Below are 14,907 nucleotides of genomic sequence, written 5' to 3'. Positions count from 1 at the left end.
CCTAACAAATGCTATTTAGAAATGCATCCAAAATAAAGGCTTCAGAAATCTTCAAAGTAAATGAAGGGAAAAAAAAAGATATATTATACAAGTGATAACCAGAAGAAATTTAGTGTATCAAAGTAGATTTTAAACAAAAAGCTCTCTCATCCTTGACTTTTCTTTCTCTGATAAGTAATCCATCTACTACTTGGTTCCACTATGAGAACTTTTCAAATCTGACCACTTCCTGTACCTTCATTTTTACTTCTTCCTGCCATCTCTTCTCATTGGGGAAACCACAACAGCCTCCTAATAATTGGGCTTTCTTCCTTCACTTTGTCCCGTGACAGACTTTTCTCCATATGTAGCCAGATGTGTCAGGATACATCACTACCATGCTGCGAAAGTCCTTTCATTGCAATTATGATCAAATATAAACTTTTGAGTATGGTGGACACTGGCTTTGTCGCCGATCTCATTTTCTGACCCACCACTTTGTTCAGTTCGTTCTTATTACATAGTGGTCATCTTTCTGTTAGTTGAACCTGCTGGAGGTACTGTTACCAGAGGGCCTTTGCAGATATTTTCCCCTCTGCTTAGAACTCATCTCTTTTACTTACTTGTGTATTTGTATGCATTACTCCATTTCTTCAGTTCTTTGTGCAAATGTCACCTTTTCAGAGAAGCCTTCCTTGATTTCCTCTCTAAAATGCCCTATCACATACTATCCCCTTGTAATTTTTTTTATTTATAGCACTTAACACTACATATTAGTTTTTAAGTTATCTCTGTTTTATATTGTTCTAAAGCTAAATATTTTTATTTGGAACTTACCTGTACCCTAAATGACTAGAACAGTGACTGACATGGTAGACATTCAAATATATTTTGAATTGATGAATGAATGGACACATCTATTGTCATAATACCAACCATCCTTATGCTGTAACTTAAAAAAATTTTAAATTACATATATTAAAATTTACTTTTTGGTTATGGCTATACTCTGACTTTAATTCTGATTCTCTATTTCTAATTTTTTAGTGTCGGTTCCTGTTTTGTACCTTTTTAAACAAATGTTACTTCTCCAGTTGTTATTCTTCTTCCTTAAATCCTATTAAAATTAAATTGAACAACAGGAAAACCCCCTCTTAAAAGAAACAAAAACCTTACCAAATGCGAAACAAAATAACTATTCTTCTGGTCTTAGTTTTGGTTAGTTAACCTTGGTGGCTACCCATTTGCCCCATCTAGAAACCCCTTTGCTCTTTTCTTCCTCTTTCCTCTCCTCCTCTATCCCAATCTGCATGTACACGCTCAGTCTTCTCCCTAGTTTTATGTATTGTATTTGTAAAATCCTTTTCAATGTCTTCTGTCCTTTTTGGCTTTACTTCTGGTCCAAGTCATCCTTGACCTATACTAATGTGATACTATTTTAAACTCTCCTTATATTTGTGTTCTTTTGCCTTCTGTTTATCTTCACGTCGTTGCCAAGATTGTTGTTATATATTTTTTTCACTTAGAGTTCAGATTATAAGCTATCCAGGGCTGGTATGGCTGCTCTGACATCATCATTGACTTAGTTCATTCTTTCTGTTGCGCCATCCTTAGCAAGTAGCTTCTTTAAAGATGCCTTATGGTCCATGATTGCTGTTGGTACTCCAGCTATCTTATCTATTTTTGGTCAAGAAGGAGGGAAAAGAGCAAAAGTATCAGCCCGCTTTTAAGAGCCTTTTAGGAGTTCCAACCCAGTGACTCCTCCTAATACCATTTAGCCATTGCAGGCTGTTGGGGAGGCTGGGAAAGCCTGTTAATGAAACACTTGCTTTTAGCAAAGTTCTGTTAGTAAACAAAAGGGAAGGTTGGATTTTGGGTGGGAACCCAGCAGTATGTGCTACCTCTGTGTTCCACCTGCTGAGATGCTTTCATCATCCCAAGTTAGCACTCACTTTTGTGCTTCCTGGCTTTTGCTCATACTTTTTGTCTTGCCTTAAATGTGTCCTTCCTTTTCTACCTGGTTGCCACCTACTTGTTCCATGAGACTGAATTCAGAAATAGTGCCTTTCTCTGGGTTATCTCATGCACTTGAATATGTGAACAATTATAGTATACAAATGAGAAAAAAAAAGTAAAGTACAAAATTTGACCTGAAACAAGCTGTAGTGTTTAATTCTCCTTCTTGTTTTTCCAACCAAGAAACTTGACCTTTTGATATATATGCTAAAACTTAAGTATATTCTTTTAAAGGTTAATTGTGTCAAGGAAGAAATATCAAGATACTGTGGAAAAGAAAAGGAACTGATGAAAGCATATTTATTCAAGTAAGCTATTTTCCTGAGTGTGCTGGACAAATATAAAGCTATACTTCTAGAATATTTAAATATGTAAAATATCACTGAGCTAGAATAAAGTTATATGTAGGGGGGATCATGTAAAGCTTAACCAAAAGTCCAAGTGATAGATTTGTTACCTAACCTCTCTGTACTTTAACTTCCTTATTTATAAAACAGAGAGTAATACCTACCTCACAAGGTAGTTTTGTGAGGCTCTTGTGTAAACTCCTACAACAAATGCCTGGTAAGCAAGTGCTTACCAAATTTAGTGTTCTGGATAGATATGTCAGGTCCACATTTGGGTGTGTGAAATAAATGTACTTTATTTTTGAGAGATCTGCCAATCTCTCTGCATTTAGGTTTGATCTACCTGAGGTTTCTCAAATCCTTGGGATTTGGCTGAAGAAGGGGGGAGAGGTCCTGTTTTCTCAGGGACCCCCTGAGGACACTTTTTTCCTTCTTGCTTTCATCCCAGCCTAATTTGGGGAATTTATGTGTGTGTGTGTGTTGATTGTGAGTTGGGGAGATTGGTAGGAATCCTTGTTTGGACTCATATTTTTTTCTAGCCTTTTTGCCAGGTCCAGAGCCTAGGCTTTTCAAAGTTAATGTATTTTTTGAGAACGTTGTATTATGTGCCAGGACTCTGGTAGGTATGTGGATAAGACACAGGCTGTAACATCAAAGACCTTATAAGCTAATGTATTTGATAGACAAGTAAATTGAATTCTAAGGAAATATTGTTGTGTTTTTAAATATTACTGTGTTTTAAAACTTTTTATAGGGGCAACATACTGCTTAGAGAATTCCCTACTGACACCTTGTTTGATGTGAATGCTATTGTCGCCCATGTTCTCTTGTAAGTACAGGGGCTACCTATTCATTTGTTTACTTGTTACTTATTTATTGATTTCATTTTAAATAACCACAATTCATTAAAATATTTCAGGGTTTTAACATTATATTTGTAGGCAACAATTTAACACAAATTACTAATCTATCTTCCCACATCAAGGATCTAAAATTTTTTTTAATGGCAAGGTATACAGAAACATGGAGATACTTTTGTAAGAGTAGGAGATGACTCAACAAAACCATATCAAGTGAGGTCCAACTGGTGGAGTGAGGATTTTGCCAGATATCTTAGTCTGTTCAGGCTGCTATAACAGAATACCATAGACTGGGTGGCTTATAAACAACAGAAACTTGTTTTTCACAGTTCTGGAAACTGGCAGGTCCAAGATCAAAGTACTGGCAGATTTGGTGTTGGGTCAGGGCCCCTAGTTTGTAGCTGGTCATCTTTTCCCTGTGTCCTCACATGATGAAAGGATAAAGGAGCTCTCTCGGGGTCTCTTTTATTAGGGCACTAATCTCATTCATTAGGCTCTGCCCTTGAATGAGGTCATTAGGCTCTGCCCTTATGACCTCCTAATATCATCATATTGGCATTTAGAATTTCAACATGTGAATTTTGGGGAGACACAAACATTTAGACCATAGTACCAGGTAGGAACCTCATCTTTGTTTTTTATTTTTTTTAATTTTTTTAAATTTTGAGATGGAGTCTTACTCTGTCACCCAGGCTGGAGTGCAGTGGCATGATCTTGGCTTACTGCAACCTCCACCTCCCAGGCTCAAGCGATCCTCCCACCTCAGCCTCCCGAGTAGCTGGGACCATAGGCATGTGCCACTCATCTTCGTTATTCTCATGGGGATTTTTTAAGTACCTGGCTTTCTTCTTATCCCAGCTGGATTTCTTTCTGGATTCTCTAGCTCTGTGCCTGCCCAGTTAGTATGGAAAGAGTTTGTCCCAGCACATACCTCAGTGTTTACTGAGAGAGAAAGTTTAAGTTTTCTGGCCTGGAATCTCCATGCCTGGTATTTAGGTCTATCTGGGGACCATTCTTGGAATCTTTCCCTGAATTAAGTCTGATATTCTCTTCCGTAACAGAGCTAGAAAATATAACTTGTTAAGGACACAGGTTTACATGGACTTTTCCAATTTAATGTTATAAGCCTGTTGTCCACTAAGACCTTTGCTGACATTGACGGTCTTTTTCTCCTTGGGTCTCCTCTTCCTCTCTTACCTACAAAAATTGGTAGTTTAACTCCTGGAAATTCAAAACTTACAGGTGAAAAGTTGTGCTTATCACTTTACAAATGTTCCAGTCCCAATAATATGTTAACAAAAGGCCTTTAGAAATTCCTGACAACCATGGGCCCTGATATTTGTAGACTAAGGAACCAATTGTAATGAGTGAAGATGGTCTTTTGAGGAAGGAATTCCTTGGAATCCCTTTCCTGGGACAGAGGGGTAGCCATCTTGATGGTGGGGGTTCTATGAAGCTTAGCAAGAAGTTCAAGTAATAGATATGACATTTGTTCTCAGGAAGCTTACTAGTTAGCAGCTGTTTTTCCAGTGGATACCTGATGACCCAGAAATGAGGGTGAAGAAACAGAAAAAAAAGTCTTTTCATAAAGTATGAATCCACATTTGACACCAAATCCTGGAGTGGCATATCCACATTGAACAACTTGATGACAAGGTGGTTTTGAAACAGCTGGCGCTAGATATGGAGAGGCTGTCAGCACTGAGGACTGTGTTATCTAAACTGGTTACCCCATGAGGCTCAGCTCATTCAATCCTCCTTTAGTAGTGTCCTGTTCTAAGTGCTGTACTAATGCTGATTTATAGAACTTGAAATCCACAAATAGATTATTCCCCATGTTCCTGCTGTGTGCCAGACACTTGTTAGACATTGGCTATAAAAAACAGAATAGGATATGGCTTCTGTTCTCTAGGAATTTAGTGTTGCACAGACAGATACAGAAACAGGATCTATTATTAATATGTGATAAGTAAGGAACATAGTAGAAGTATGTATGCATAAGGGCTAATGGATCCACAGAGAAGGGAATAGTTACTCATGTCTAGAATGAGGGTGGATATTTATTAGGTGGGCTTCCTGAAGAAAGTGGCAGTTGGGATGAGTGTTAAAGGATAAGTACTTGGTGAAAAAGGGGAAGATGGGAAAAGCAAGAGGAACTTTGTGACAAAGGCATAGAGCAGCCATGTTCAATCTTTTTTTTGGCTTCCCTGGGCTGCATTGGAAGAAGAATTGTCTTGGTCCGCACATAAAATACACTAATGATAGCCGACAAGCTTAAAAATATTTGCAAAAACATCTCATAATGTTTAAAGAAAGTTTACAAATTTGTGTTGGCCCATATTCAAAGCTGTACTGGGCTGCATGTGGCCCATGAGCCACCACAGGTTGGACAAGCTTGTCATAGAGGTTAGAAGTAGTTGGGAGAAGGTGGTGGTTTTACCAGAGTATAAAATGTGAAGCAGGAGATAAGAGTAGAAGAGTAGACATGGGGTCAGAGGAAGGGAATTTTTGTTTTCCCTTTGTATAAGCTTAGGCTTTTGGGTAGCCACTGAAAAGTGAGGAGTCCAGCTCTAGGCCAACATCCTTATGTGATCTTTCAGGCCTGATCGTATGCAATATTCCAAGGCTATACCTGTCAAACCTTTATCTATTATATAAGAGGTATAATATATATACACATATATATACCTAGGTATTATATATATGTATATACACACAAATACATATATAGGTATTTTATATATAATATATAATAGATATATATAAATATATGTAATAGGTATTATATATAAATACATATAATAGGTATTATATATAAATATGTAGAATAGGTATTATATATATGTAGAATAGGTGTTATATATAATTATATAGAATAGGTATTTATATAATTATAGTAATTATTAATATCTATTCTATATAATTATAATACATATTATATATTATAATATAGGTATTATACATAATTTATGTAATATGTATTATGTAATTATATAATAGTTATTATAATAATAGATATTATATATAAATACACACATATATATATACCTTGGTATAATATATATACCAGTATATGAAAGATTGATTTCTGCATACTAATTTTGTGTCTTTCAATCTTATGGATTTTTATTATAAATTGAAAAATGAACTAGTTACAACTATTATACTTATTAATAATAAGCAAAATAGTATTTCTCTTATATTAAGGATATTATTACTGTAACTTATTACTAAGCAGTTTTTTCTGTTTATATTCTTGCCTTTTTTCTAAGATACTCTTATCTATTAGATATGTACATAAGAGCTGTATATATATATCATATATAATTCTACATTTACATTTTATTAGTCAGTAAACAGGCAAGTCAAAATTTCCTGGGATTGCCTCCATTTACAAAAATTCATTGACATACATATGAAAATATATTAATTTTAACTATTCCATTATTTTTGATCTAAATCCACTACTTAGCCTAATAATAAGAAGAAATATTTACAGATGTTTGGATTTTTCTCAAAATACTTGTTTATGAACTAAAAGCTTGCATTACAGAATATGTGTTACTTTATTTGCCTTGCTTTTTAAAAATGTGTAACCCATGCTATTACTTTTATCCCAAAGCATTTGAATTGTTCCTTATTTAGAATGTTTTACTCTGGACCAGTGACCTACAGTTATACTTGAACTTTGCTACTTCGTCAACAGAAAAGATCAACGTTTTAGATAATTTGTTATTTTCAGAATATGGAATTGAAGAAAAAATTAAGTTAGTGAAATCTGAGATAGAATAACAAGTATAAACTTAGGATTATGTTTATACTAATTGTTAATATTTGAAACATATATTTTTGGACCATTATTGTCAATTATGTACCTTTTTTGGTAGGATATTTACAATATTGCTGAAACATCATTGATTTAAAATAGTGACTTGCCAGTCTATTAAAATTTTCTCGCATTGATTTTGCAGGATATAGTAAGTGAAATACATCAAATGGTTAGGGCATAGCATAATACTTTTTACATAGGAGAGGGGGTGTTAAGTCCAAAACTCTGAAGAGTCTGAGTTGTTACCCTACTTGTGTGTCTGTGTTTTTTATATATATATGTGTTATACACACATAGAAGACCTCTGAATTTGAGAACTGACCTTACAGCAATAACAGCAGCCAGAGTAGCATGGTAGTGCAATCTTCATAGCTAGTTCTCTGCAGAATGACAAGGCAAGAGTCAGATGCTTATTCCTATACATAGCAAGGTTTGAAGGAGAACTTCAACATTATTAATATCCGAGTTTATATAGGAGCTGACACACTTACTCTTCCCCTCTGAAAAGAAAGTGCTTATCTTTTACTGTGGAATGTAAGAGCAGAAGAGGAAGGCCTCTATCCCTAAATATAAGCATTTGACTCTGGGGAAGAGAAGATAGTGTGTAGAAAAAACAAAAATTATTTTTCCTTTGTTCCCTCAAAGCATAGAATACTTCTGCGACCAGATGTTTGAGGAGTCTTCTCCACACACCACCTCTGTAGCTGACATCAGTGGGGTGTCCTGTCATTCAATTCTGAGGGTACCTACCTGAAGATAGTATCAGATCCTGCATGTTGAAGGCCAAGTCCCCAAGACTGCCCCCTACCTGAGATGCCAGTCACATAGGACAGAAGCTCCCATGCTTCTGTCTGAACAGCTATAAATTTGGGTTCTCATGGCTCCAACAAGCCCCTCATCGGGCTTGGCTGTTTCTCTAGAGTGGCTCACAGAACTCAGGGGAACAATTATTTGCATTTATTGGTTTATTACAAAGGGTATTGCAAAGGATACAGATGAAAAGATGCATGGGGCAGGGCACATGGGAAGGGGCGTGGAGCTTCCATGCCCTCCCCTGGTGTGCCACCCTCCAGGAACTTCTGTGCATTTTGCTATCTGGAAACTCTTCAAGCTCTGTCCCTTTGGGGTTTTATGGAGACTTTGTTATGTAGATATGATTGATTAAACCATTGGCCATTGGTGACCAAGTAACCTTTAGCACCTCTCTCCTCCTCAGAGATTGAGGGTTGGAGCTGAAAGTCCTAACCCTCTAATCATGCCTTGGTCTTTTAGTGACCAGGCCTCATCCCAAAGCTATCCGCCAGTCATCAGTCAGCACATTAGCTTACACAAGACATCAGTTTGGTGGAGATTGTAAGGATATTAAGAGTTGTATGCCAGGAAGTGGGGTTGAGGACCAAATATATATTTTGCAATATGACAGATATGTTTTATTTCTCTTTGAATGGAAGCAGATGGCTCCTGGAGAAAAGGAAACATGCCTGGAATGAGAATTCTCCATTTTTCTATCTTGCTAGATTTGATCTTCAGGAGACTTGATCTGTGTGGGAGCACTGGGAGAGCAACACAGGATTTCTTTCTACAGGGGCACATATAAATGCATATAGTATACATGTATGTGGCATAAATATTACAAGGTTTCACAAAAACTGAACACATTGGTTGATAGGAATGATATGGGGAAGCTGGGGGTGGGGGATGAAGGACTTTTAGGTAGACTCTTTAGTCTTTAACTTTTTTGGTACCTTTTGTGTTTCGAATCCTATAAAAGTATTACCACTTTGTGAAATAAATGAAATTTAAATTAAAAATGAGATTTGGATTTATAGTCTAAAAATTCTTAACTCTGCTTTCTAAATATACAAAGTGAAAAGTGGTAGAATTGAGTGGTTCATTCACTATGTGAGGAAAATTTTACTTCCAGCTTCTAGATGGGGTTAAGAATGGTAATACAGTTGGCCCTCTATATTCACAGGTTCTGCATCTGTGGATTCAACTCCAAGTGCATCAAAAATATTTGAAAAAAGCAATCAAATATAACAATACAACAGTAAAAAAAATAAAATTTAAAATATGGTATAACATATATACTATATTATATACACTATATATACTATTTATACTATATATACACTATATAGATACTGTATATACCATATATACTACATATACACTATACTATATATACTATAACATATATGCTATATAAAATATAGTATAACATAGCATTTACATTGTATTAGGTATGATAAGTAATTTAGAGATTTTTTTTTTTTTTTTTTTGGGACGGAGTCTCGCTCTGTCGCCCAGGCTGGAGTGCAGTGGCCGGATCTCGTCTCACTGCAAGTTCTGCCTCCCAGAATTATGCCATTCTCCTGCCTCAACCTCACGAGTAGCTGGGACTACAGGCGCCCACCACCACGCCCGGCTAGTTTTTTTTGTATTTTTTTAGTAGAGACAGGGTTTCACCTTGTTAGCCGGGATGGTCTCGATCTCCTGACCTTGTGATCCGCCCGTCTCGGCCTTCCAAAGTGCTGGGATTATAGGCTTGAGCCACCGTGCCCGGCCAATTTAGAGATGATTTAAAGTATACAGGGAGATGTGTGTAGGTTATAGCAAATTCTCTGCCGTTTTATATGGGACTTGAGCATCCATGGGTTTTGGTATCCAAGAATCAATCCTGGATATCAATCCCCTGAGGATACTGAGAGAGGATTGTATTTAGAAAAGGAAAGTAACAACTGATTTTTATATTAATTAATTAATTATTATTATTATTTTGAGATGGAGTCTCACTCTGTCACTCAGGCTGGAGTGCAATGGTGCAGTATCAGCTCACTGCAACCTCCGCCTCCTGGGTTCAAGCAATTCTCCTGCCTCAGCCTCCTGAGTAGCTGGGATTACAGGCTTGCGCCACCACGCCTGGCTAATTTTTTTTTTTTTTTTTTTTTTTGTATTTTTAGTAGAGACAGGGTGTTACCATGTTGGTCAGGCTGGTCTCGAACTCCTGATCTTGTGATCCGCCCGCCTCAGCCTCCTGAAGTGTTGGGATTACAGGTGTGAGCCACTGCGCCCGGCCCAACTAATTTTTATTGATTGAGAATATGAGCAATTTATATTTATTTTCCTTGTTCTTATGTGTTATACTTGCAGCCTCATGAGATTATTGTGATGATCAAAATAACACGTGAAAATAATGTGTTATGGATTTTTCCCAGTGATCTAAAATGTTATTTGTTTTATATATATATAAATGCAGGAAGTTTTATTTATCAGTTAAGAAGAAAAAACAAATGTGAGTTCATGGTGTGGCAGTTGCTGGGGATATTTGCCGTGAGGCAGCAGTTGCAATGAAAGGCCATTCTTCTTTTTCTTTTCTTTTTCTTTTTTGTTTTTTAGTTTCACTCTTGTTGCCCAGGCTGGAGTGCAATGGCGTGATTTCGGCCTTGTGCAATCCCCACCTCCTGGGTTTATGCGATTCTCCTGCCTCAGCCTCACGAGTAGCTGGGATTACAGGCACTTGCCACCATGGCCAGCTAATTTTTTGTATTTTTAGTAGAGACAGGGTTTCACCATGTTGGCCAAGCTGGTCTCAAACTCTGGACCTCAGGTGATCCACCGCCTCAGCCTCCCAAAGTGCTGGGATTACAGGAAGTGAGCTACCATGCCCAGCCCGTTCTTTTTTACCTGTACTCATTGTTGACTCCTAAGAATCCTCAGGCCAGGTGAGGTGGCTCACACTGTAATCCCAGCACTTTGGGAGGCTAAGGGAAGAGGATCACTTGAGGCCAGGAGTTCAAGATCAGCCTGGGCAATATAATGAGACCCCAGTCTCTACAAAAAAATTTTAGGAATTAGCCAGGCATGGTGATGTGTGCCTGTCATCCTAGTTCCTTGGATGAAGCTGAGACAGGAGAATGGCTTGAGCCCAGAAGCTTGAGGCTGCAGTAAGCTATGATTTTGCCACTCAGCCTGTGTGACGGAGCAAGACCCTCAAAATAAATAAATAAATAAAATGATGCAAAAGAAAAAAAATCACCAAATGATGCAAAAGGAAAAGATAATCCAGTAAGAAACAGTGAAACCTCATTGACTCTTTATTAAGATATGGTACTTCTTGTGACAATACTGTATTTTATTAGAAAACAGAAGTTCCTTTCCTTTTATGTTACCCATACTACTCATAACATGAACTTCAAATATTAGAAGAATGATTTTTAACTGTCATAGTTTCTACTAATATTTTATTCTTTAACACATTACTGCAGACCGTAAGGATTGAGTGTTTAGGCACTGTTACTGTATAACCTCAGGGGAAAGTTACTTTTACAACTGTCCTCCTCTAAAACTCCTGAACTGTGCCCATGCTGGTCTCTTCTGAATAGATATTGAGCTATTGCTCATTCTTTTATCTGTATCAGATTTGTTCCTATAAGATACTGTCAGGTGGGTTCCTGTTCGATAATGACGTACTTTTTACTGGGAAATTATGAGAAAAAATTGCTTTTCTTGGATTTGAATTCCTTACAGCTCTGTTAATTGGTATTAATGGTTATATCTCCAAACTGCAAAGTTTTATACAAAGTGCTTCTACCAGTGCATACGTGGTACATGACATATATTAGGTGCTTAAATTTTGGATTTGTGGATGATGAATTTGGAAGTTTTACTTTTTCGTTGTTAAGAATGGGAAGACCAGAAATACTCTTAAATTTTAAGGTCATAAAATTGTTTCTAGTAGTAAGAATTTTATAAGAAACAAGCTAATAGGAGAATATATAATTTATGACAAAAGACTGAGACTGATATTTGCGAACTTTATTATTGTACTCTCAAGAGGTGGCTTCTACCTGTTTGATTTGTTTTTAATCTGTGTTAATTTAGATATACTTATTAAAAGAGTTTGGGATATTTCTTTTTATGTGTGAATCTGCCCCGTCATAATACACAGTAATTAATTTAGATAAAAGTCATTTCTTCCTCTCTTTTTTTTTTCCTGGGGGTTTTGGTATGGTAAAACATTTACATTTTCCTTTTTGTTGGGTTCTGAGAATTTGAATGATGACAGAAATGTAATACAGAAACTGTCTGTATCTCGAAAAAGATTGAGTTGCCTGCTGCTCTAAAAGTAGGGTCAGGTAGACCCTTCGTTGTTTTTCTTTCTGACACCCACTCAATTCTTGGCCAAATATCTTATCTACCTAATAGTTATTGCAGGAAAATCTCAGGAAAAGCATGCCAAAGAAAATGAAGGCCTTTCTGGGACAGGAAGAACCTAGTTAGAGCAGCCCCAGGCTGTTTTACCCCATCAACAGAGCAAGAAAATCCCAAGAGAGACTTTTCCTTTAACCCATTTTGTCAGTATTTCTCCTCTTTGGAACTGGAGTAAGGAAGCACAGACTGTGGAATGGATCCTCATATTCTGAAAATTAATATATTAAAGAATATATTAAAGTGAGGAAGCCATTGGGAGAAATAATAGAGATCATTACATTATGAATGTCATTAGTTTTGGTTATTATTATGTCATGGATAATGACTACTTAATGAGCTTTGGGACATTAGGCAGGGTAACCTCTTTAAGCCCCATGACCTTATCTTTAAAATGGGGTTAATGATAGTTCTACTTTCAGATGGTTGCCATGAAAATTAAACAAGACAGAGTGCATTGCTGAGGATTTTTAGTTATAAGCCCTAGAATCTGGGTCTGACTGGCTTAAGCAGAAAAGGATTTGGAGGGGATATAGGAAATCTCAGCCTTGCTAGAAGAGCTGGAGAACTGGACTCAAAGGTTAGACAGCTCTGGATACAGTGAAAGTTATGATACAGAATGAGTCTGAGGAAGACAGCTGCATTATTGCTGAGCATTAGATACTATGGCTTGCATTACCTGCATTGGGGCTGTGACTAACACTTGTCATTGCTACCTTTGAAGCCAACTGTTATTGCCACTGCCTCTTGAAATAATTCTTTACTGTTCCTTGTTCTTGGTATCACTTGCTCCTGCTTCAGAATCTCAGGCAAGTGATTGTTTGTCAGATAGTCATGCCTTGTAACAAGGAATCTGGGAAAGCAAGGTTGACAGTGTGATCTTTCACTTGGGCTCTGCCTACCTTGAAGACTTTGAAAACTGGACAAAGCAAAAGGGAGTGGGCAGCCCCCAAATTGACAAATTGCCACTATTCATAAAGTGCTTAGTACTATGCCTAGCATGTGGTAAGTACCTAATAAATATTTGCCAGTCTTTATTGCAAACAATGGTTGGGGAGGGTTGTACACTCAGATTTAATTTTTGAAGCAAATAGATTGGAGATAATAAAACAATAAAAGTAATGACTAGGTGAATGTAATTTCCAAGCCTAGAATTTACATGGTAGTCCAATTAAGTTAACTAGATTGTACCACCCAACTGTTTTGAAGTAACTGAAGGGTGATTCTGGACTTGTTAGTCAAAATGTATAGGCAGTCAATAGTTCAGCTTGCCACTGAGACTCCATTGCCATTCTTTAGTTGCCACCTTTCCACCTGGTTTCCCATTTTTATGAGTGGTCAGTAATACAATTTAGAAAATTCTGGCCTTGGTGTCAGAAGCTCTACCAGCAACTAGAAGTATGATTTGGAGCAGGTTACTTAGTCTCTCAGATTGCTGTCTGTGTGTGAGTATGTGTGTAATACTGTTCCAGAAGTATTGTTGAAGGGTTAAATGAAAACCTGAAAATATCTAGCACATAGTGAATACTGCCCAGCAAATATTTCTTATAAAAGCAAAACGAGAGCCCTAGGAATGATAGAAGATCAAGTTTTACATTTCTTTTAAAAAGTGGAACAAATCTGTAATGAATGGGGAAATATTTCAGCCAGCGTAAGTTAGGGCAGCGCTTTCAGGGTGCCTGCTAAGTGGAAATATTTTTATAGTAATACTAAGGCATTATTTGGCTTTTTCACTTTCATTCCCTCATGAATGGGGTTTGGGGGTTCTAGAGGCTACATGATGTGTGATGTCACAACAGATTGGATACAGGAGCAGAAATGAACATCCAGCTGTCTTCTATTTAGTCCGATATTAAAGATATTTGCAAAAAATGTAAAACAAGGCCAGGTGCGGTGGCTCACGCCTGTTATCCCAGCACTTTGGGAGGCCGAGGCGGGCAGATCACGAGGTCAGGAGTTCGAGACCAGCCTGGCCAATATGGTGAAACTGCATCTGTACTAAAAATCCAAAAAAAAATAGGTATAGAGGTGCGCACCTCTAGTCCCAGCTACTCAGGAGGCTGAGGCAGAAGAATCGCTTGAACCCAGGATGCGGAGGTTGCAGTGAGCTGAGATCGTGCCACTGCACTCCAGCCTGGGCAATAGAGCAAGACTCCATCTCAAAAAAAAAAAAAAAAAGGTAAAACAATACCATTCTTCACTAAGTTTTCCTTTGGTTTTGTAAATTTTAGTTATTTTTTAAATAAAAAGTATTTATGTTAACATGTAATGGCATTTATTTTTAAGAATTAATAAATATTTTTAAATTCCTGTTTTAATTCCTATTTTGGCAACTATTGATAAACATAACTTACATAAACAAAAGCTCCTTGAGGACCTCAGTAATTTTAAAGGATATAAAAGTTTCCTGAGACCAAAAGTTTGAGAACTGCTGTATTAGGAAAAACTTTATAGGAGGAACTGTGTTTGACTAATTTATTTGAAGTATTTGAGTGAACTTTTGTTCGTTTAAGTATTGGACCTGCAACATGAAAATTTTGAAGTTTTCAAAAGTTTTTGAAGTTTAGCCTATCAAAAATACACAACTTATGCACATGGGGATTAAGTGGAATGAGTTGTTAGGGATAGATAATTTATACAGAAGTAGACAACTTTAAAAAAGGGA

General features: G+C 36.9%; 1 protein-coding gene across 2 annotated transcripts in view; it reads left to right on the top strand.

Moving 5' to 3' along the window:
* Positions 1-14,907, top strand: part of TXNDC16 (thioredoxin domain containing 16) — a 113,511-nt gene that overhangs the window by 11,941 nt on the left and 86,663 nt on the right. For both annotated transcript variants that reach the window (XM_015143696.3, XM_015143695.3), the window contains exons 5-6: positions 2,230-2,303; positions 3,097-3,171. In XM_015143696.3, the coding sequence (XP_014999182.3) occupies positions 2,230-2,303; positions 3,097-3,171 (149 nt within the window). The remainder of the gene's footprint in view (positions 1-2,229; positions 2,304-3,096; positions 3,172-14,907) is intronic.

Source organism: Macaca mulatta, chromosome 7 (assembly GCF_049350105.2).
Source record: "Macaca mulatta isolate MMU2019108-1 chromosome 7, T2T-MMU8v2.0, whole genome shotgun sequence".
In the NCBI taxonomy this organism is placed as follows: domain Eukaryota; kingdom Metazoa; phylum Chordata; class Mammalia; order Primates; family Cercopithecidae; genus Macaca; species Macaca mulatta.
The sequence above is the reverse complement of the archived record's forward strand: the minus strand, read 5'-3'. Positions and strand labels throughout refer to the sequence as shown.